This window comes from Amblyomma maculatum, chromosome 9 (genome assembly GCF_055883805.1).
Source record: "Amblyomma maculatum isolate TAMU_Amacu chromosome 9, ASM5588380v1, whole genome shotgun sequence".
NCBI lineage: Eukaryota > Metazoa > Arthropoda > Arachnida > Ixodida > Ixodidae > Amblyomma > Amblyomma maculatum.
Genome location: NC_139352.1, coordinates 12,759,925 through 12,784,436, shown reverse-complemented (window position 1 = coordinate 12,784,436; position 24,512 = coordinate 12,759,925). Strand labels below are relative to the sequence as shown.

General features: G+C 44.8%; 1 protein-coding gene across 6 annotated transcripts in view; it reads right to left on the bottom strand.

The window, feature by feature from the left end:
- Positions 1-1,463: 1,463 nt before the first annotated feature.
- LOC146178340 (uncharacterized) overlaps positions 1,464-24,512 on the bottom strand; it is a 39,822-nt gene continuing 16,773 nt past the window's right edge. For 5 of the 6 annotated variants that reach the window (XM_084579733.1, XM_084579734.1, XM_084579738.1 and 2 more), the window contains 6 exons: positions 22,336-22,492; positions 21,958-22,079; positions 19,402-19,546; positions 11,148-11,348; positions 7,063-7,185; positions 1,464-2,740 (listed from right to left, as the gene is read on the bottom strand). In XM_084579733.1, coding sequence (XP_084435859.1) covers positions 2,552-2,740; positions 7,063-7,185; positions 11,148-11,348; positions 19,402-19,546; positions 21,958-22,079; positions 22,336-22,492 — 937 coding nt within the window. In that variant the 3' untranslated portion in view covers positions 1,464-2,551. The remainder of the gene's footprint in view (positions 2,741-7,062; positions 7,186-11,147; positions 11,349-19,401; positions 19,547-21,957; positions 22,080-22,335; positions 22,493-24,512) is intronic. The other variant, XM_084579735.1, reaches the window with a different exon arrangement.

Below are 24,512 nucleotides of genomic sequence, written 5' to 3'. Positions count from 1 at the left end.
CGTATTCTGTTGTACCCAATACTCTCAGCGCTTCACGCCCTTGACTATTTTCAACTTTGAATAAAATAAATTTGTCATACACTGCTTCCGAACACAGGTAACATCTGGACCAGCGGCAGAAAAAAAAGTGCAGAACGCCATTCAAACGTCCAGTGCCAGAAGCCCTCAATTTAAGCCAATCAGCCCTGACGGGCGGCTTTGAGAACTGTAGGAACGATGCTTCCTACGCTGATTTATGCAAAAGCCTTAAAAGCTGCGTACATTCAATGAACAGAAATAGACAGTCTGGATTTCGAACATTTCCTGCAGAAGTGTTGTAAAAGAATGTGTTATCTGAATGCAGAGCCTTTGTCAAAAGAGCAGAGGCCAAAGGGTCTAGTTCTGAGCCGTGTAGTAGTTCTTACCCAGCATTAGCGGAGGTCATTCCCATTGGAAAAGGCAGGACAAAAAGCGCCTGATCATCGAGAAATTTGGAACACTGGAAATGCATTTCAAGCCACACGAAGTGGTTTAGAAGCAGACCCCTGGGCTTTACATTTTTGACAAAGCTGTACACTGTGAAATACCTTACCTCGAGCATCCGTGTTGAAAACCCATTAAAAGGTAGAAGATAAGTTCTGCAAGTCCTGTAGCTCTGTCTCTGTAGATTAAAAAGCGATGGAAAATTGCGGTTTATTGATCACATCCTATCAGGAGAGCAGAAATGGATGAGAAGTCCAATGGAGAAACTCGGAAGAACGCTAGCATTACTTTAATGCATACGAGGAGGGAAAGTTGGGGATCTGCAACAAGCAAAAGAGAATGGTAGGATTCGAAATGTATATGCGGAAGACTGATGCATAAATGTTGGACAGCCTCGGAAAGGAATAGCACCTTACAATGTGTAGGAAAGTGATGGAAGTTGTTAGAGAATACGTATACCTAGGACAGCCGGTAGCCACGTAACCTGATAACTAAAGCGGAATAACTGGGAGCGTGAGGTTGTAGTAGAGCGAATTTGTGAAGTACTCACAGATTTTGACTCTGAACTTACCAGTATCCTTAATGAAAATAGCAGCTTAATGGATATAGCAGCTGTATCTTACAGGTACTCACCTATGGGGCAGAAAAATGGACACTAACGAAAGGGGTTACACTTATGTTGAGGAACGGAAAATTGTAGGTGTAACGTTCGAAGTCCCCGCCCTCCAGAGAACGTCTACGCGAGCCATGGTCTCGCCCGACGAGTGAATAGACATATAAACATATAAACAGTCCATATAAACATCCCTATTCATTCCTGATCAATGAAATATATTTGCAAAGCCATACGCCGGAAGCCACTGCAAAATAAAGAATGCGATCAAGGCTAGTGACAGCGGAATGCTGAGGTTAAAGCAGGACGAAAGTCAGGGCTTCAACCCAGCAAGACAACACACTGCTACTCGACTATAGAGAAGATGCGACACGGCAAAAGAGCTCCGAGCCGCACAAGAAACATTGCTTCGAGCGTGGCACAATTTTAGTTTCCAGCCTCTCGCTGCTTGGAGACAAGAGAAGAGGCCCACACCCGACGCGGCAGTGTATATATGTTCCTCAAAAACTAGTCTGGTCAAGTCAACTCAGCCCGACTCGACGGTCGCCCATCACACCTGCAGGTTTTGAATTTTTTTTTTTAATTTGCGCTTGAATATATCACCACCGGCGTGCGCCTCGGCCTCTCCATGGCATTCCACCATTTTATCATACCATGCCGCGGCATGAGCTGTCTCGCTTGTCATCTCTCGACCACATCAACTGAACAATGAAAACCAAAGACGGGAAATAAAAACAGGACCGCAAGTCCTCTGGCGCTACACGGCATTTGGGTAAGCTGGATCATATCGCGTTTGAAGCAAGCAAAGCTATATCACTGGAGTCTTTTTATTTTATCAGATGTTGCCTGCAGATGTCACTGCAGTGTAGTTTTGCTTTAGTTTTCCTTAACTCCATCGCCCGCCGCTTAAGTTAACTATTTTTGTTCCCGACAGCACATCGCAGAGGCTATAAATCAAAGCTGCCGTGCGAGCTAGTTCGGTTGTTGCAAAATATAACTACTAATGCAGCATCATGTGCTCTGGTAATATAATGCGTAGACCTTTAAACTTATCTAAAATATTTTGGAATTTTCCTTTTAAAATAGACGACTAGCTATTTCTAAATTTTTCCCTTTAAATGTGAAACTACAGCTTGTTTTCTCATTTTATAAGTTGGCGCCCTACTAGTTACTAATCACTTTTATTTAATAACACTTGATTTCAACGGCTTAAAAGTAGCTTTACTATCACTAACTGCAATGAATACGTGGAGCAGTCAGTACAGATTATGTATTATACGGATCGATCAACCAGTGTCACAAAGGGCGTGAAGAAATAAACGGTCAGTTATGTAGAGATTCAGAAGCTTTACACGCGCGAATGGCGGGTCAGTTTGTTTTTACGAAGAGGCCACGCATCTCAAGTGTCTCATTTTTCAGCGAGGCGCGCTACACGTAATTCGCTGTACTGCAAGTGGAATGCGCAGGCGCCATTTTTCATGAAAGACACCGCTGCAGTGCCGCCTCGGACACGTATTCTTCTCTGAAGAAGCGCATGAGATCCTTCACGGCGGACAGCAGCGGAAATTGGCCACCGCCGCAGCCACCACTGGCATCCGAGTACTCGACGCGTGCTGCAACAATGCCGTACTTTAAGCCGATGGCATTCCTCTTGCTTAGGCATAACTGCATAAAATAAAATGAAATACATAAAATGCATACGTTTAGTACTTTCGTGATTCAGGCATAAATAAAGCACAGTTCATTCACGTATCATAATATCCTAATAAGGATGAAATAATTTTTACAGAATAATATTGCCTACAGGAAATAGGCGAAACACGTTTCACAAGATGAAGTGACGCCAAAAAGCAGAAAAGCGCCTCGCAACGTACTAAGCAGAGCCAAACACCAGAGAAAGTTTTCTCGACAATTTATTATTAAAAACGCAACGTAATAATGGTGACGTAGGCATATGAGTGGCATGGAAAAGATCCGGTAAAAACTGGCCATTAAATTAATCACTCAGCTCCGAAACATACATTATTAAATATTACACCAAACTACACATTGGCGCACAAATTCCCATGCAGTAGTGAGTAATGCTACTGGAAACGTTGGGTATATACCAGCTATTAAAATAGGTTGTTGTTTCTGCATAAAGCATAAAGATGTAATACAGGCACTATGCCTTTATCATGTCTCTCTAGGAATGAATTGTTACGGAGAGTTCGTAAAAGACGCATGAAGCGCTATTTACTAAAATTATAAAATGTGCGCACGGGCAATAGGTATTCCATCAATACTCTCTATAGCTCAAACATTTTAAGCTAGCTTTATTACCACCGAACATATGAGCGATCGAAGAATGTTGCTCCTCCTCTCCTCCTAAATGGAAACAATACCGGAATGTAAAAACAAAAAAGAAAAGTCGTGACGGCGCCGCATCCATGCCCCGTCCCACCCGCGTAACTTGAGAGCGTCCAATAAGCTGGCGCGCCAAACAGCCCCACTGACGTCAGTGGGGAAGTTTTCGCGCGAAGATGTGTCGCCCCGGTCGGTTGCAAGCGGTCGCCAGGAGCACTTTTTGAAAAATATTTATATATTACCGGCTCCACGGAAAGATTTCAAATTTGGCTCGAATACTCATTGAGACCACTTCTATGAATTTCTTGTGTTAGAATGTTACTCCAAGTAGCATTTCAAAGGCCCTTTAAGACTTTACATTCTGTGAAGGCTTAAGCGTGACGGTCCCTTAGTGGTATTTGTATTTTTTTTGTATTTTCCTTTATTATTTTTTTCAATCGCTATAATAAATAACTACTGCGTCGCGAATTCACCACGTCCATCTATATTCAGCTTGCACCCACAAAGTTCCGTGCCAAGCGATAAGTGAAGAGGACGACAGTTAAAAAATTCCGTGACTTGCTGATAGCGTCCTCCTCTCACAATGAGTAGGCCCTTGCTCGATTCGCACCCTATCTGAATCAACTGAAATTTCTATTGAGCTCAATTATTTTACTTTGGTTACACGGAGCTTCTAGAGATGTTCGGCTTCAAGCTGAATATTTTTTTTTTTTTTGTTTTTGACCTGTGATAGGACGTGGGCCAGGGGCCTTTTGAAATTTGGCACCGCTTGCGGATTGGTATCCAGGGTGATGACGTCATTGTAAGGCGCCATCCATATGCCTCTGTCCGCTTTAGCCTGCGTCGTATTAACCATCGGAACAGTCGCTCTACGAGCGGCGCGGCGAGGGCGTCGGGTACTTTCGTCCGGACACGCTCATTATTTCGGTAAAAGCTGGTGTCTGTGTTTCTTTTTTTTTTCTTTTTTTGTCACGCTTCGGGAAGGAAGAAAGCGTCCTCCGTGCCGAGTGTGGATCGCCCAAATGTCAGATGCAGGGAGAGGGGAAGGCTATAGCGGCCTTCTTTAAAGTGTTAAGTCCGAGGAGGGCGCGTTTGCAGTCAACTCGACGGGGCAGCACCCCGAGGCGTGGCGCGGTACATACAATGCCAGGTGTCTGCGCGCCCATATGCCAGCAGCATCTGTGAACGTAGCAGCATCTTGTCTGCCTCTAGGGGGTGTCAGAGCCCTTGCATCGGCTGGGCGTCCGTCGCTGCGTTTACAAGCTGTACACGGCGCTAAGGCCGGAGCTGTTCGGAATATAGGAAAAGCTTATACTGTAAACCCGGTTTGACGACACTCCTCATGCTCGCGACTTGAGAACGATTCAACTTTGTGTTTTCTTTTCGCGTGGTGAGAGAGCGCGGGACGCGCGATTCCCTGCCGCCATCGCAACACAGAGATTTTGGTCTCGAACGGAACCAGACACGCGGATCGGACTCTCGAGTAGCCGTGGAGTGGGTTCAAGGGGCAGCCTGTGAGACACCATGCTGTCATGTATGTACTTGTTGCAATCAATCGTCTGTACATATAAAACATATATTCCAAGTGCACGACAACAGCCCCCTGTCTTTCCAGCAAGACCTCCAGCAGCGAAGTACTTGGGTGAAGAAAGAAGAAACGAAGAATAACCTTTTCGTAAAAGAACAAGAAAAAGAAACGACCTTTACTGCCATAGTCCAGCTTCCCCATTCTGAAGCCCCATTTTTTAATGATGAACGCGAGGTTTCTTTTCTTCGCGAACCATACAATGCCGCCTTAAAAAGGGCAGGATAAAACTCTCCGTTTGTGTAGAAGGCAGCCTTCTTCGAGGCCCAATTTAAAGCAAATAAAGACACAATGGTTTTAAGATTACAGAAAGTAACATTGAGTAGGAGCGATTGCATGATGCTGGAGCCGCGCCGTTTTAAAGAAAGTTCAGATGTTTCATGCCGTGCCTTCTGTTAATTAAAGAAGGGTCTAGTCGGCCCCATACGCAAAGGCACCGGCAATGTAGCATTGCGCGTGCGTTTAGAACACCGTATTCCATGTTTTATTTACCTCTTTTCCTTCCAACTACACTACTCTACTTTGTCACTTATCTCACTAAATGTATAGATTGTGATTCAACAGTATGATTAAATTCTGGTTTTCATGTACCCTGCCTTTTTTAAGCTAGTGCAGTTCTTGAATCATTTAACACGAGGTCACATTATCTTCATTACTGAGCTTGTATGGAACACGGTACCCATAAGTTACCTATTTGAAGCAAGACCATCAAGCTCTCAATATTGCTGAAGATAATGGAGAACAGCGACCATCGCCGACTCTGCTGTTCTGCATTTCTTCGCTTGAAACAACTATGTGAGTTTATTGGCATAAAGTAGCCGCAAGTGATCCTGATTAGGCAGGCTGGTTGCTATGAACTACCGCAGCTGGTAGAACAAGGCATCTATAAAAACAAGGTAGGTTACGTACGGCAATGTAATGCAGCCCCAAAGAATAAAAATAGAAAGACTACCGAGCTAGACTTCTTATGCTCAGACCGCAGGCGTAGAGGGGCGCGTACGACGCTTCATTTGCACTTTTATAATGCTTCGAATTGCGTAAAACAATGCCATGAATGCCTCTAATTACGGCCTTGCAACAATTGGTATTAGTATGTATTGCGATGGATAGCAGAAAACAGAAAATAAACAGGGTACAATGGCACTCCGTGTTACCAGTTACAAAATGTAATAATGGTTTTCCCCTTCCAGTGTTTGTGACGTTACTTTTTCAAGCCTCCCCAGCTGTTCATTCTGTTGGTGCGTTTCCTTACAAAAGCTTGTTTCCAATGACTCGTAACGTCATTTATCTGAAGAATAAAATGTGAAGGCAGGAGTCCAGTTCATTAATATTGTCATGATGTTGGTGACTGGGGCTAGTTTAACAAAGCCGGTAAAAGTGAAATTGGTTTGGTTTGGTTTGGTTTGTGGGGTTTAACGTCCCAAAGCAACTCAGGCTATGAGAGACGCCGTAGTGGAGGACTCCGGAAATTTCGACCACCTGGGGTTCTTTAACGTGCGCTGACATCGCACAGCACACGGACGCCTTTCTTTTCGCCTCCACCGAAAAGCTACCGCCGAGGCCGGGATTCGATCCCGCGTCCTTGGGAACAGTAGTCGAGCGTCGTAACCACTGCGCCACCCCGGCGGGAAAAGTGAAATTCCACGCTCCGAGTTCTAGGTACGTCCTGCGAGTGCGGAGCCGATTCACTTCAACGTCTTTCGCTCCGAGCGCCCCCTGGCATTCCTCCCTCCTTAAGCGTAACGCACACAGTCACACGTTCGCACTGCGGTAGGTCATCTGATTACTCCCCTAGGCATGTGCACGGCCAGAGTTCAAATTCAAGACTCTACATTTGTGGTAAGCTGCCTTGTTCTGAAAAGCTGCTCGCGTGACCTGATTCTTGGCGTAGATTTTCTTCGTGAATATGGCGCAATTCTTTTGACACACGAAGAAGGCACCCAGGAAAATGGGGGCTGCTAGAAAGTGCACACACCATGCGTACTACCCAGAAGTAGCGGCGCAGGTTCAAAGCCAGAAAGCAACAGACTTTGATAAAACAAGTAAAGCAACGGACCTTTCTCCGAAGAGTGTCTGCGGAGTCGAATACCAATCTCTTGTTCTCTTCTCGGTCCACAACAAATTTGCAGTCCAATTGGTGACAGTCGCGAACCTCTCCATACTTCGGGTTACTGCATGCCTAAAAAGAAAAGACCAAAACGCACCAGTCTCCGGCTCGATTTATTAGGCTAACCTTCCCTCATTAGCAAAAAATTTACACAGACGCTGAAGAACCTGCAGTATAGCTTTCCGCTGTTTGTATACGAACAATTATATTCAGCCGCCTTGGACACTTTACCCCAGTTACGAGATACACACCGGCTCTGTTCAATTATAAGTTACGTTGGAAAACTATTAAACTACGTCGTCACAGGTGAAAGAAAGTTCTCTTTTTGCAAATGTCAATTTTTTGTTGTCTTTACAATCTGCTAAATTTGAGAAATCTACTGAAGAAAGAATGATGTCTATTATGTTCCGTTCAAAGGTTGGCAGCTTCTTTTTCAATACCTTTCGCTGAAGATCAGCCGATGAAACTCTGGTCGCTACCTGCGAATAGAGGCTCTTTCGGTGATTAGTGACTGTGACTTTGATAGTGACTAGAGTCATTCTCTATGACTAGAGTGCGAGGGCGCAACATGCGCCGGGAGTCCTTTCAAATGATATCTGCAATAAAGCCAGTGCATGGCGACTTCTCGTCAGAAGAACTAGTAACCAAGTGTCTGCATGGGAAACCTCAAATACCAACGAGTGTTTTGTTGAGATAACTGGGGGTCAGCTGCTAAATATGTCCATTGTGACTTTGTCCATTCCCCAAAAATCTGTGACAATTTGCATCACTTCAGCGTTCAAAGCGGACGCTCAGCGAATATCTCGAGGCCAGTCGCGTTTAGCCTGAGTACCACTCCCCACAGGTACGTCAACCGGTACGGTCAGCGTCCCAAGGCGCGGCGTCAGTGGAATGTTACTTACAAAATAAATTAAAACTGCGACCTCAAACACCAGCAAAAAGTAAGTTGTGAAAGGTGCGCAGGCCCCAGCTGTGACCCTGCTGGCTTTCCGCCACATACGGCTATCCATACAGGAAAGTAGAATGAGTGCAAAAATACATTTATTTCCACCTAAATACTGCAGTTTTTGCGATGTTCTACGTTGTGCGAATATTGGTAACATTTAAAAATATGAAAAAAATACAAACCAAACACGGTATGTCTTTTTCTTGCGCATTAAGGCGTGCATGAATTAGGATATCTAGAAGCGACAGAAAGGTTTTTACAATACGGTGGTTCAACTAAAAGCACCCATCACACGCATCAAACTTATGAAGCACAAAACGCCTAGTTCATTGCACAAGATGCTCATTAATCTATGCTCCCACCAAGCCATTTCTTATTCGCGTGCTGCGTACAACACTTGCGACTGTTGACCTGAAATGCATATTTGGGATGATTTCTTTGCTTAGCCGAATTTCGTTTTTATTTTTGATCGCTTACCACTCTGAAAGTGTTCTTTACTAGTGGGATACGAAAAAAATGTTTGAAGGCTGAGAAATGTCACAATCCCACACAAACTACTCCATGAAAAACTAATTGTTGGCAAAGCCATTAACGCTTGTATACTGGTATAACGCTGTATAACGCTGTATAACGCTTGTATACGCGAGATATGGTAAGCAAGCAGGGGTGTCTGTCTGGAAGCAGTGCTAGGCTGCTGTAGCAAACACTGCCTACTTACAAGCGAACGCCTTAAATGTATCAAGGCTGCCTTTCTTCGTCAAAGCGCTTAGTGATCATAGTCACCATCGCTACTGTTTTATTGCCTGTCGCGTGCCAGCCAATTTGGCCGCGTATTTTAGACTCAGTTATTTCCAGCTTCGAGTTGAAAAGAGATATGCATTGAATGAAGCATTCTTTACGAGGAAGATGCAGGAGTTCAATGGGTAGCAAAGTTCAGGTGAATGAGAATGGCTGTAGGCCGGTGAGAGGGCCATACGATACGTGAGAGGTGCAATACACCGTCAGGCTAAGATTTCGCATATTCCTCGCATCTGCTTTCTACCACTGCTTTACACACAGAGGCAAGACTCCAAATTGCAATCCTCGACGCCCAATTAGCACAAGACACCACCATCATCATCATCATCATCATCATCAGCCTGACTATACCTACTGCAGGGCGAAGGCCTCTCCCATATTTCTCCACTTAACCCGGCTCTGTGCAAGCTGCATCCACTTGACCCCCGCGAACTTCTTAACCTCATCCGCCCACCTAACTTTCTGCCGCCCCCTGCTACAAGACACCAAGTGCAGATAAATTCCCAGTCGATCACGTTTCAAAAACAAGAGAAACAAAGTGTTAGTGGTTTCACATCTTGACTGCCAATTCGCGCGGCTTATCAAACTTTAATGGAATCGCATTCAGTCAGTCAGCTGTTCGAGAGCTAAGCCTGCATTCTTTTTCTAAAGAATCAGGCTAGCAATATATCCTGCAAAAGTAGCTTTATTCCCTTGAAGTAACTTTTGAAGCACTTTCTGCAGAGTGTTGCGGAAAGACAGATTACCACACACCTGCAACGAGAACTGCGTATATAGAAAGGACAAGTGGTGTAAGGTAAGAGAACCGTCTCTGTCCAGGTGGCGCTTGTGAGATTAAGCTTCAGGCAGTTTCCTTAGAGACCCTTGACTAGCGCCAACTTATGGAATATACTTTTACACATGGTCATTCAAAACAGGGCTTGCCTATGCAATACTTTGCGCCTTACCGCCATGTATGCCGATCAGGCGCCCGAGTCACATCCAAGAGCAGAATCCTTAATTGTGCAATTTCTGTCGAGAGCTCGAAACTAGATATTGAGGCTCAAAATTTTTGTAAAAGTCTGAAATACACTTGTTTTACGCAACGGCGTATTGGGCTAGTTTGGCCGGAAAGCCATCGCTCTATCCCAGAATTTAGATATCGAGCAAACTATGTGTCATACAATGTGTCGGAAAAAATACGCCCGTAGTTTGGTATCCAATTTGTGATGCAACCGTTTTCTGCTCAGCACTGAGGGTGATATATCATCTCGCTTCCCATTTGCAATCAATCTGCTGGTCAAGTTAGAGGCTAGGCATCGATAGGAATTCGAACCAATCACATATCTAGCTCCAACTGTATGCCGTGCATTGTAAGTGCAAATGAACATCGAGAAATGGGGCAGACACTACACCTTTCCTTTCGCCAAAATCCAACTTTATTAGATTAAAAACTGGCAGAATGAAAAGACGATGTTAGAGCTCTACTACGTATACTCTTAAGGCTGAGCATGTGTGTCACCTTTATTCATTTTGTCATCTAAAGAAAGCGTCATCTAAACGACTCCTTGTAAGCAACATTTAAAGCACTGATGCTTAAAAAACAATCAAAAATGCCTACTCACTGCAGCCATACCTGAGCTACAGATAAACGCATTTTAAAAGCAATTTTTTGCGTTCGTGTGCCACATCTGACTTGAAACAGTCTCACTGAAGAATTTTCTCATTTTACCACTTTCTGACTGTGTTGCGATGTGTGGAAATTCAACCTTGCGAATGAGCATTCAGTGGTGAAAAAAAAAGCGCATACAAATGTAGACGCAATGCTAATGGGATAATAATCATGCACCAATCGGCGGAGTGTCTGCATGAGGTAACGAAGGGAATGGGCAAGGCAGGTAAAATTGGGAACTAAGTAGAGATAAAGTACCCGCAAATGACCTAAGAGAAGGTCTGTGTAAGATATATTTTGTCCTACAGCATACCTACCTAGGCTAACTGTAATTATGGTTTGGTGTGGTTCGTGGGATTTTACGTCCCAAAGCAACTCAGGCTATGAGAGACGCCGTAGTGGAGGTCTCCGGAAATTTCGACCGCCTGGGGTTCTTTAACGTGCACTGACATCGCACAGCACACGGGCGCCTTGCTTTTCGTCTCCACCGAAAAGCTGCCGCTGAGGCCGGGATTCGATCCCGCGTCCTTGGGAAACAGTAGTCGAGCGCCGTAACCACTGCGCCACCCGGGCGGGGTAACTGTAATTATAGTTATAAACGTACTCGCAAACGTTATTCGCCAAAAATCCTCAACTCACCGTAGCAGCGCTGGCCATCTGGTCGCGGTAGTTGCGGGGGAAGCAAGGAGTGCCCACGGTGTCGTCCTCTACGTTGCTCCCGCTATCAGTGCGGTCAAAGTACCATCGCCCGTAGACGCCCACGGACACGTAAAGAGCAGCCGGCCCGAAGCCCTCTTGCTGAAGCTTGTTCACGTCCGAAGCGTGTTTAAGCGCTGTCACCTGCATATAAAAAAATTACATATAAGGAACGAAGGAAGGCTGAAATTTCACATTCGGGTGGTGCAGTGGTAAGACGCCCGACTACTGTGCCGGAGTTCCCGGGTTCGAACCCGACCTCGGCGGCTGCGTTTCGATGGAGGCGAAACGAAGTGGCGTCCGTGTGCTGTGCGATGTCAGCGCACGTTAAAGATCCCCAGGTGGTCGAAATTACTCCGTAGCCCTCTACTACGGCTCCTCTTTCTCTCTTTCCACTTTCACTCCCACCTTCATCCCTTCCCTTACGGCGCGGTTCAGGTGTCCACAGAGCAAGTGTGACAGATACTGCACCTTTCCCTTCCTATGAACCAACCTACACATTGAAAACAACCTTACCTCTTTAAATATAGGCAATAAGAACGCACAAATCGTATATTTCTAACACATCCATAGCACAGAGACCGAGAAAGGTTAAGCTTCAAAGCGCGATCTTAAAAATTAACGTGGCTTTATGCTATGTCTTGCCGCCAAAGAGAAATTATTATTGTCGAGGCCAGGCTAATGCATACTCGAATCGGAGTAAGCTAGGTTATATGTACTGGACAGTATTCCCAGATGATCAAAAGCTACTCATATGGTATATAGGTCATGTCTGCATATTAAGGTTTCAGTTATGCCGACGCTTTCATTGCATGTTACTAGATATTTTCTTAAACCTAGCTCAGCGAAGACGGATTTTCACCCGCAAGACCCAATATGATGGCCGGAGCATTCTAGAAATACACCTTCCGGATGAGTGTTTGAATGAGCTTCAGGGAAAGTTAAGAAGAAAGCTCGCTAATTTTAAATTGAAGAGCAACGGCACGGTGTAACGTTTTGGGTCAGCTGGCTCAACGTTTTAATAGCTATCAAGATATTCTAAATCATTACAAATCAGGCAGATCAGTATTTCTAAAAGCGTGTAAGCAACTCACCAAAAGCGAGGAGGTTATGTGACGTAAGCTATTAACTGGAGTATTTCCGAACCCCCAGCTTTACAGCAAGTGGCACCCGAAAATTTTTTGCCCCAGGTGCAAACGTTGCGATGGCATAGCGGACCTGATCGACATGGTATGGAAGTGTCCTAGATTTGGAGAACCTGACAGCATTACTTCTCCAACAGGATGAGAAAGGGCAACGTGAAGTCATCCGTCTCGCCCTGGCCGCTGCTCAGATCCAAGAGATCCAGGTCGACGGCTGAGGGGGAGGAGAAGGCTGAGACAGAGCTGCGCCTCGGATCCTCGCCAACCTTTCGACGGGTGCCAATAAATGTTATTTCTATCTTTCTCTCAAGACGAAAATCAAGCCGAATTTACGCAGGGCTTAGGAGATACAAGAAGACCTATGTAGTTCCATTTCTTTGTCCTACGCCTTGTATGATTTCTTGGTTTATTTTGTGTTGAAAGCAGGACGCAGGCACTCATTTCATTATTAATCTATCAAAATATCAATATTTAAGAAGGTTCATACAGAATTCCTAAAGCCTCACATATGCCCACGTTTTATCTACCTCAATTGTTGCTGCATATAAAACTTCCCCCATAAGTTATGAGTGCGGCACAGGCTCTGCCTTGTCATGGGCGACTTCTATAAAGCATGTATGCATTCTTCCTGAAAAAAAATAATAAAAAATTGCGTTGTCTTTGCAGTAAGAGCTTCCAACAAGTAAAGGAAAAATAAAGCCCTTTGTCGATGTAAATTTCGCACCGTTTACTTCTGTAAGAGATTGTTCTTGAACTTCTCGCCGATGTAGCGAACACATCAAGCGAGCAACAAGTACGTGCGACTGCTGTGTAGTCGAGAAGCCAGCTGTGAAGTGAAACCACGACAAAGGAGAAATAGAATACCACCTGAAGGCGCAGGGCGGCAAAATTTCCCAAGTTGCCAGATTGAGCAATTTTAGTACGAAATGCGTTTTGGGAGGTAACAGCTCCATGCCTCAGGAAAAGGTGCCATAAACATGGATGCCGATTGAACAATCACCAAAACGTTCGCAGTCCAGACTGATGCTTATAGCCTGCATGCATAAATTACTTAGCTATAACAAGCGACCTGCAATGAAATATGCAACACTATTTCTGCGCAGCGACAGAGAGACTAGCAACTAAGCGCAGATACTCAACTTGCACCCAGGGGGGTAAGGCTGAGATCAAAAAGAGTGCCGTCATTATCAAACCCATCACCGCGGCCAGCATAGTTTTTCTTTTTAAGTGACAATTGAGCAAGGTTTGCACTGCAGTTTTAAAAACGTGTGGTAGATAACGTAGTTTTGCAAGATTTTTACGGTATTTTTAAGTTTCCAAACACTTTTCAGGCACTGGTTGGGGCATAAGGAGTTAATGTAGGACGACTGTGAACCATATTGCCGAGTGGACGCTCTTTGAGTTTCAGTTCAGATTGCTATTTTCGAGTGTCGTTTAAGCTTGCAGTTGCAAGATCAAAGCATTTAAATAAGAAGCCGTTCGTAACAAAGAACCGCTTGAGCTCTGATGCATCGCGATGCGTTACATTCAAGGCCAAAGCTCTAAAATACTCGGCATATGGCCTCACAAACGTGCGAGAAAACGCGCAGAGTTTCACTTGTAAATTTCATGACAGCTTTCTCCTTCCACAGCAATGGCTATGCGTGAACTATGGGCTGCAAGGCGTGTGAACGAAAGCATACCTGAAACAAATGACACGTGCACTGAACATTTTTATTCGCTAATTTCCTTATAGGAACAGCTGGACAAATGGTTTAGCGCCACGGGTTTACCGCCGTCTCAGTTAGACGAGAACACGCTGCTCTACTCACAGTATTCTCAACCGTCGTTTACGGAGGAACACAGGGCAAATAACGCGAACAGTAAAAACACACGAGCACACTTTCATGTTTGCTGTGAGTGGCGCATGGCCATCCAGAATAAGCCAGGCAGGGCCACTGCTGTATAATTCATCAGGGTTTTTTTTTTCTATATTGTGTTCACCTTCTTGTGCCAAAATAAAACCCAGACGTGTTTCCAGGCAATTGGGAACAGAAGAGATACGTGTGTGCTCGACCGACGAAATCCACTCGAAGCACGTAACAGTCGCAGGGCTAGCTGTCCTCAAGATAAGAACACAGAAGGAGCTTGAGACCTATATGAGGTTACTAAATACCCGATGCAACATACCAACAGAAATTCTCCTGACGCGACGATTCTGTCGTTGTCTACAGCAGCTACTCTACAGCAGCCGCCAGTTAACTGCACGCCGCCATCGTCCAACCATCTACGTTGCCAGAATCAAACCTTCCTTATCAGCCAGTCTTAGCGAGCAAAAGTCATCTGGCAACCAGTAAACAGTGTGATGACGGTGGCAAGCATACGTTCACCACTTCAATACATTGGCTGAATGGGCAGCTTTCCCTCTAGAGTCTGTGTATTAGCTCTATGCTCGCACCCACACGCATTTGTCATGCCACCTGCCTGCGTTTGAAGTCATGAGCTCTGACGCTCTGTCGAAATTGAACACGTCGTAACTCAGGTAACTGTGCTACGCTTCATCACCTATGCGCGGAGCGTCATCAGCCACCGAACTGCCTTTACTTGTCAAGATGTGTTAGCGCCTTTATAGACACCCAAGCGGACGACCTTAAATTGAGAAGAATATGTAGCGAGCTATGGAAAGAGAAATAAGGTAGCCTTAAAATTGCACACTATATCGTATATGATGTTTAACATTCTAAAGTAACGTGAACTATGAGGACCAGCGGATTTAAGGGTTCCGGATTATGTTTACTTGGGTGGGTTCTTCAAGAGCATTCCGGCGCCTCTTGCGTTTCGCCGCCGTCAAACAGCGGCAGGCATAAAGCCCGGGACTTCGTGTTTAGTTTTGAAGCATCCTAATCACCCACCCACCGCGGCGGGGCCTATAAACGTAAGGATTGTCGTGACGCTGGGGCTATGTCGACCCGACCTTCACTTGGTAGCGTGCAGAGACTCGGGGTTGAAGTAGGATTGAATCTTCGAAGTTGGTGAAATATGTACAAGCAGGTTTAATGGCACTTTGAGAAACTTATTTACAAGATTATTTACACGAAAAAGAAGGGTACATCAGCAAAATGGCAAGCGTTGAGAGTTCATAGCGAGAAGCGACTGGATGAGCCGTTTACCCAGGGCCCAGAGCGACATTTCGTGCTCTGCAGCGTCCTTAAAACCCCCTATGTCCAGCCCCTCTCTGAAGATGCTGACCAACCAAATCCAGGGCACGCCCCTCAGATATCGGCATCCAATCGAACACATCACTGCACTGATGGTCTGAAGCACTGACTGGCCCGGCATTGTTTCGTTGAGCCTGGTCACTTGTTGGCGAGAAAAGCTTGGGAACGGCGAGGAGGTACATTTCTATTCTTCAGCCAAGAATCGATAGGCAGCTGGTTCCGGCAAGTGGATTTACTTCTCAGAAACCCAAGTACACGTGCGCGCCGCATAGGGCTCCCAGCATTGTCCCTTTTCGACAATTGCAAATCTTTCCTGCATTCCCGGGAAATCACTTAATGGCCGTATGAGTCATGCTCCTTTCTTGTCCTGCACGTCAGCGGACATGTCACTCTGTCGTCTCCTTTGGATAGGAGGCATTCATCACTGGAGGATAGCACTTCTCGACTGGAAGGGTGAACAAAAGAAAGAAAGCACTTCCTGCTATTTCCCGCAGGGGGACGTTTCTTTGTGTTTTTCCAGACGTTCTCTTGGCAGGGTCAATTTGGCATTTGCAGGGTGTCCACAAAGCAAAACAGGCTTACAAAACAGGATTCCTGGAAACAGGCTCACTTAGAGCCAATGGACCATCACCACATATTCACAATACTTTTCCATGCCCACAGGCGAACAATAGAGCGCGCAAATGCGGATGCACGGTCGTGACAGGATCAAGAACGCAAAGTGGGTCACGGAACAAGCTTGAGTAAATGAAATTATTGTTAAACTCGAGAAAAAGAAATGAGTGTAACTTGTGCGTTTAGTACGAAGGCAAGATTACCGATGGTCTTTAAGACCAGCTGTGTGCAATCCGACAGAAGGCAAGCCAAAAAATCAGGTGGGCGGATGAGATAAGGTAGTTTTGGAGGAAGACTGACTTTCCCTGACGCATCTAGTGAAGCAGCGCAACGGCACAAGGCCAGAGGAAGAAAGCGACAAACACAGCGCTGAACTGACAACAAATGTTTATTCCTGATGCTAAGTATACTTTAGCACAATCGAAAAAAAAACAAAAACAGAGAGGAGCGGAAAGAATCAACCCAGCCACAGTGCGCATGCAACCGCTTCGCGTGTACAACCATTATGCGATATCAAATAGTTATGCTCTTTCAACGAGATGGCTATGGAAGGAGTGCTGATACAATTATCACCCAGCTTCATGATTTCAGAGGCTTCGATAATCTCTCGTGTAAGTTTATTTTTGTGCTTGGTAACTACTTGGCTGTTTATGAAGACTGGAAAACATGAACAATCACGACAGTGAATACCTATGTGGCGGGCCGCGTTCTTAACGTTGTTTCTATGCTCCCTAAGTCTATCATTTATACAACGGCCATTTTGGCCAATGTAAGAACCACCACACGTCAACGGGACTGAATGCACCACGTTTTCGTGGCATGACACATACTTCATCTAGGTGTTTTTCTTGTATTCATGACCGGATTCTGATATTTTATCCGGGCCATTTACCCTCGCACAGAAGCCATTCAGTCTCACGGGTGCCGAAAAAACATCAACTCCAGCCTTTTTACCTATTCTCTTCAAATTGTGGGATACACCATGGACATAGGGTATTACTGCCAGATTTCTTTGTTTGGAATGAGGGACAGCGATGCCCCCCCTTTTTAGCTTTTTCAAAATCCCTTCTGCTACTGACGCCAGAATATGAAGGGGGTATTTTGCAGCTACTAGTCTGTCAACCTGATTAGAGAAACTATAATCAATCTTGTGTGGACAGGATTTTTTCATGGCATTTCGAAAGCATCACGCCACAATGCCTCTTTTCACAAGCTTAGAATGGGCTAAGCTATAGGGAAGTAAGGGCTTTTTACTCCTAGGTTCTAATGCCCAGCATACATGGAAGTCTGTAAAATATAAGGTCAGATCAAGGAACTTAATGCGATGGTTCACAGCCACTTCATGCGTAATTTCCAGCGGCGAAAGCACTTCAGAAAATATCGCGCACATGTCATTCACTTCTAAAGCGAACCTAGCCGGGTCACAGTCTAATAAAATAAGGCAATCATCTACATATCGGAACACTCTTGCAACTGTAGAGCTAATGAGCGAATGCTCAAGTGTCCGGTCAAGCTTGGCAAGAAAAATTTTGCTTAGTACTGGGGCGATGCAAGATCCTATGCAGATCCCATTCTTTTGAATAAAAACAGTGCCTTACCATTCTGCATAGGTTGATTGAAGGTACACTTGCAGCAGGTCTAAAAAGCTCTCTGCAGAAATGCCACAGGCATTCTGAAATGCTACCGCTCCGTAGTCGTCAATTGCTCCACTAATGCACTTTAACAGCATGTCATGAGGGATGGTATAGTATAGGTCTTTCGCGTCAATGGAAAATGCGCGGAATGGCTTGGCCTGGTCAGTTTTTAGAAATTCAATTACTTCGCCCGACTTCTTTACCTGATAAGGGTCGTCAATAGTTAGGTAAGCTAGGTTATTTTGTAAAAACTTCCCCAGGCTCTTCTGCCACGTGCCTTTCTCTGAAACGATCACACGTACTGGCACGTCTACTTTGTGCGTTTTCGCGCTAAAAAACATGTCGAGGCTAGGTTTTTCGCCTTGTGCCATTGCGCTGCTTCACTACATATGTCAGACCAACTCGCCCACCAGCTCGTATTGTTCCCTGACGCGCGGTCTTGTGTTCGGTGCATGCGCGACGGTATGAAATAAACTTGCAGTTGTCGCCTGCTGGCTCGTGCGCAAACAGTGCGAACGGCAATTTCGGCTGCAAAACGAAACGAGATCTAAAACGTGGCGCACAATTTTTCTGTGTTAAAAAAGCTGAGTGCAGGAGACTGTTTTTTCGGAGTTAAAAAATCAGTTATAAATGATTAAAGTGGCAGTTGTGACCTGACAGCATTACTTAATGCAGCCAAGTTTGGAGCACATCCCCAGCGGTTACTTAGTTCTGAGTTCTTGATCTTGATCCTTCGTCTAAAAAGAAGGGCAGCAAAAGTAAAAGTAAGGAGCGGGCACAAACCTTTGTCTTGCATGTACAAAAGCATAACGCTAATCCTCTGCGCCACAGAAACAACGGAAACAATGGGTGTTAATTATAGTCTTTCGCGTTGCCAAATATTCTCGCCTTAACGCATGCGCGTAAAGAATGTGCACAGCAGAATCTATGGTGCTGTGAAAAAAGGTGGCCGCGACTTTGTTAGTGATAATGACTGAGGCGGACAGAAGTACTCCTCATAGGCAGATCACGACTGAAACGTCAGCTGGGTACTGTAGGTTGCAAATAGGGTATCCAAGGAGGATCTAGCGAAAGCACGTTTAAATGAAAAACATTCTATCAAGTGACGCTCATTTATGATGCAGTAGAAACTGAGGTAGCTCAGCTCCTCGCTAGTGCCCGAAGACGGGCACACAGTGAACAAATAGGCGGAGCGGCGAAAGACCTGTGGTCTTCAAAGGCAGTCAAACGTGAAACGGTAGGAAAAGCGTCCAATTTGATATATTCGCAGATACCAAGATTTTGAACAAACACATTCCCGCTATTTCTCATTTGGCCGCAATTCATTCATGTGCATATTACCTCCCAAAATATTTTATTTTGATTTGAAGCGCAAGCACCCTTAGAAAAAAACAGAAAAAAACCTAGAGTGAACGTGTGAAGACGGCTTGAATGTCTACCGTGAAAAAAGAGCGTTCGGCGACGTACTGTCACGGCTGAGAGCCATGGCCCACGGTTGCTTTAAAAGCTCCGCCATGTTTCGATCCGCCTGTATTCCTCCGAGGCTGCACTCGCTTTAAATTTGCCTCCCTCTACGTTCTGCACGCAACTGGAACGAAATCTGTCTTACCAGGTTGAAGAAGTACACTTCGTTGCTTTCGAGAGCACCGCCTGCTGCCATGAACGTGGCCGGCAAAATTATGCAGTCATTGAACCTGCTGTCGTTCTCCACAAGATGCGCTTTGGAAATATATATGTCCGGCACAAAGACTCTTCTGGAAAACGAAGACAGAAGGAAGAAGACATGCTCATACAAAACGTAGAAAATCAGATTATTTGCTTCACATTTGTGTTCCCATCTTAGCTAGTATTTTTGAGATGCCCGAACTATACGTGCCTTGTTACGAGAGGCTATTTCTCGCTCTCGTTTAGAGGCCGAAAGGGGAAGGGTTATGTTAGAGTAGACCTCATGAACCCTATGTTGAATATTATATGCTGTTTAGGGTTATAAGGTAAAGAGATATTTATATGACCCAATTTATTAGTCATCAAGATGACCACCGAAATGCACAAATGTGTTGTTATTCGACAGCCCCATGGCAAGTACTCTTACTACTTGCTCCTGAACCAAGAGATATTCACTGCTCTTGTAAGCTCTTTCACATATTTTTTCGGACACATTACCTGTTTCACCCCAAAACTAAGTAATCCTTACATTACCTTGAAGCTGGTGCTCCCCTTGCTAAAGAAGAATCGTAAGCAAAACGTAATATTCTGGCCTTAAAAAGAATTTTTGTAAATAAGCGATGCATAATTATTAATAATTGCTAGTCGATGTTCTGTTACGATTAATGCATACTAACTTTAGAAAATGTGTTTCTTTGGAGAAGGTTCGCACTTTGCGAAGCGTTGCCTATTGCGGTCAAAGTCGAGGTTCCTACGCGCATCCCAGTAAAAACCGAGCATACAGCAATTCATCTTTTTCGCGGTGCTGGAACAGCACTGTTAACAAAACACATTGAAGGTACCATCAATGTCGTTGCAATACTCTCTTTAGGAATGAAATATTTGCCAAAACGAGTATGAATCAGTATTTAGATGAAAGGCATTACGGGACCTTCGCCGACGAAATAACAGCCTTTATTCTCCATATGATTCCGATTTTATTGCTACCTACGCGACGCTTACATTTATTCCAGCTTACTTCTGCGAGTTTCCAGGCACAATGTCACAACACGCATCAATAACACAACAAGAAGCCACAAAACCTGCGAAAACTTACCCTTGCCCTGCATCTCACAGAACCAGTTCCTATAGTTTAATTTGGGACGCTGTTCAACTCACATACTTGAATAACTTTCTTATTGCCTAATCTGGGCCGAAATACGCTGTATGAAAATTGTTTTCATGCAACAAGACCAAAATTCGCTTTTAGTGTGTTTTCTGCAGCGAAACTTTAAGCGGAACAGGATAACATAATTATAGCGGCGAATTTTTCTTGCTTAATGACAAAATGAGCGGCAATTTTAAAAATCCTTTACAGCATAAAAAACGAAGTTGCCTTATATTTTTTTATAATGTTTGGAAATCTCAGCCACTAACAATAGTACATATTCCTCTTCTCCAATACGAGGGGTATCCCTGAGACCAGCTGTGCCACAAAAATTGATTAAATTGCATATTTAAATTAGATTTTTTGTCTTAAAAGCGAACTAATTCCATGTGACGCAAAATATATATTTCTTTAAGCAGAAGATACTATATATTGAAATGTTGCTACTATTCTATTTGCGTAAGAATGTAGGACCTCTGCGCTCTGTTTATTAAATTAAATGTAGGGGTTACCGATTTCACTTTCCTGCTATCCCCCCCTCCCCCCCCCCCCCCCTTAAAGAAAGAAGGAATTTATACCGTTCTATATATCAACAGTATATAATGCTTGGTTCCAGAAATATAGGTTTAAGAAACCTCTGCTTTTTCTCGCACAGTACCGTCCATATTTTTAACCCGAAGCAACTGTTAATGTCTTGTAAAGCAGTAGAGCGTCTATTTTAACCTTGACGGTTGCTCATAACGTCGTACGAATTGCAACTAAAAGCTCAGTATGAGCAAACAAAATATCTGTTTGAACTTCTTTACATGGCTAAGGATTCGAGAGAACAAGCTTTTCTAACGACTCTACCGGGGCAGGTGTTTGCGCCAACTTCGCTTTTTGCGATTTCTCTACGATTAAATTATAATGTGCTAAATTACAGTCTTCTCGCCATGAAGCTTTTTCCTCGAGCTACTGAAGAATGGAACACGCTGCCTGATTCTATTGTAAAAAAATAATTCTCTCGATGCCTCTCTAGAAAGCCTGAGTTGACACCTGGAACCATAATAAATCACTGTAATATTTCTTCCTCCGCATGTGCGTTTTCTTATTTACTATTAAATTTTTGTTTATGTCCAGTTCATTTCCTAGTGTTTCTTGTCAGATGTCAGAAGTTGGGAAATGTATTTCCTTTTGAATGTGCATTTCTTCAATATTCCACTCCTGTAATAGCGTACACGGGCTGACAGAATGAATGAATGAATGAATGAATGAATGAATGAATGAATGAATGAATGAATGAATGAATGAATGAATGAATGAATGAATGAATGAATGAATGAATGAATGAATGAATGAACATCGTGCACATACTTGAAAGCGGCTGCTGCGTCTACCGCTGACACCTGGTCGTACTGATGGGACCACGTAGAGGCCAGAATTGTGTAGATCGGCCGATCAGCAGATTTCTTATCTGCCAACAAATTTACAACAGCCTGCAAGATAATGAGATATTTCGGGCATCACTGCATTGCCTACAATTCGGAAAATCAAAAGTTTCTGGAAGCTAAAGCAAGCGCAAATATGGAACTGTCCCACTGCATTGCATGACGAGGTAAGCGCAAATGCAAGCTTGCTACACATAATATAAATTTCCGGTGGAAATTCGCCGTGTCCCAGATGCCATTTAAAAATCACCACTAATGTTTTCTTTTTCTTTTGCGCAGACGCGACTCTTGCATTTCGGCTTACCTTTAGTATTCTTAGCACGTCGGCCATTGCTTGTGCATCGAAGAGATATGGGTCAGTATTAATATAGCCGTAGTGAAATATTCTTGACTCGAACAAGCTGTCCAGGTGACTCTTCGTGGCAGGGTCCTTCAAAATTTCTCTCATTCGGTCCTTATCCCTGGGATGGTGGAAATGGGAAATGATAATTTTATCAGTGCATTGTTCGCGTGCGTCATCGCTGATCACAACGTTTTCACACAAGTCCAATGAGAAACTATGGTATCGCCGTTTTGATCGGATTACTTCAGTGACATAATTCCAGGAGGCCAGGTTATTTTCGCACCAGACACATTTCGTTTCCTAAAGCTTGATGTTGTCATCTACAAAAAAAAAAAACGAGTTGCGTGCAAAAATCACTAATTATTTCATAACAGAGGCGATAGATACATAAACACAGCAAAATACCGATCAGTGTGGGCAGGAGGAAGAAGAATGTTGGGCGCAATTCTTTCCTTCAAGGGGACCCTCCCTTGATAGCACCAACTGTAGCTCTTATCACATTGTTATCAAGCGCTAACACGAAGTGAAATGTTTAAATGCGACCGTGTGGTGTTAAAAAAATTACAAGGGTTCAACAATGCTGAACCAAATATTGAGCGAAAGCATTAGCTCCGGGTGACCGAGCGTTCTTCTCTTTTTCTTCTTCTTCAGCTCACATATAAAGCCCCTCTTTAACCAACCCGTATGAACGTGCCTTAGTGGTCTATAGGGGTAAAGTGAATGTCAGGTTCATAGCAGGCTGATTCTGACATAACCGTCCCATGTGAAACGAGAGACCCAAGTTGGCACCTCCTGCCAGCCCACGTGGGGTGTGACGTCACAGTGTCACGTGGGTAAGACGTGGCTACCAGCCGCGTCATGCTGAAGGCTCGAAACCTAGAGTAGTATTGCTTTCGCAATAAAATCTTCAACTTCGTTTGTTCAAAGCGAAGATGCAAAGTATGGGAAAACGAGGATTGTCTATGCAGGATGGTCGCACTTGAAGCTCCAGGTTAAATTGGACCACAAGGGAATCATTATTGCACGATAAGATTGCATAGCATACGTGAGTAAATATATTTCACATCCACCGAAATTCCAGCCGAGCGGCAAAGCCAAGATTAGATAACTAATAAGGAAGTTCCATTTGGTTTGACTTGGTCTAAAATTGTGTCGTTTGACGCTGTTACGTTTCTCCACCGAGAAGTGGGACAGCTGACGCGGCCACCGCATAGCAACAGGCAGAACCGCGAGCGGATCGGCCATTTCGACGCCGTTCATCGGCCGCGCAACGCTTCCTCCCGCCGACAAGTCTCAGCGTGTTCCTGCCACGCGCCAAATGTGTGTGCGTGCGTGTGTGTGCACAAGCTGGCCAAGCCTGGAGATCGAGGGAAAGTGCGTCGCCCTCTCCTGTCTGCAGGAGGTGGAGGAGATGAGGTCGGAACACCTGCGATTGAGTCATTCGTCGTGAACCAACATGTTTGGCTCTCCCTTTCCTGTGAGGGTTTACCCTTTCCCTGTGAACGGGAAAACCTATAAAAAGCAGCGGCCGACTCCGCTGGGAGAGAGACTACTTTGACGCGCCGTTGATACGACGCTAGACACCAGCTGTGTGAGTGTGTCTGTATTCTCTCCGGGTCAGCTTCACTGCCCGTTTCTTCCTGATGTTACAGTAAAGGTTGTTTCGTTGGAAGACGCCTCGTCTTTGCTGGCACCTTTGATGCCGTCCGCCGTCCACGGAGCCGCCAGGCCAACGCTACCGAGAGGCCGCGCGCCGCAGCGGTACGCAACCCCGGCACTCGCGACCCCAAACCTAACAACTGGCGTCAGCGGTGGGTTGAGCTCGCGACCCAAATGTAACAACGCCCATAAGTGCCGGTGAAATAAGCGCTTAATCAGCGCTAGTTGCCGCGCGATATTTTGAACCTCAATGCTTTTGATGACCATTTCCTGTTACTCGAGTGTGTCAATGATAAATTAGTTGTCAACAATTCCTTCGCGTAACATCCCGCACTGTCAATCTCGGGGTAACGGGTCGACAACATTCACGGCTATGCATGCAGATGTTTCGCGAGCCGAGCGCTTCCGAGCTGCATCGTGTTCTTAAATTGTACGCTTTGCAAGCGCTGCTCACGGGCGTTCTTTCCCCTCGGATTCGG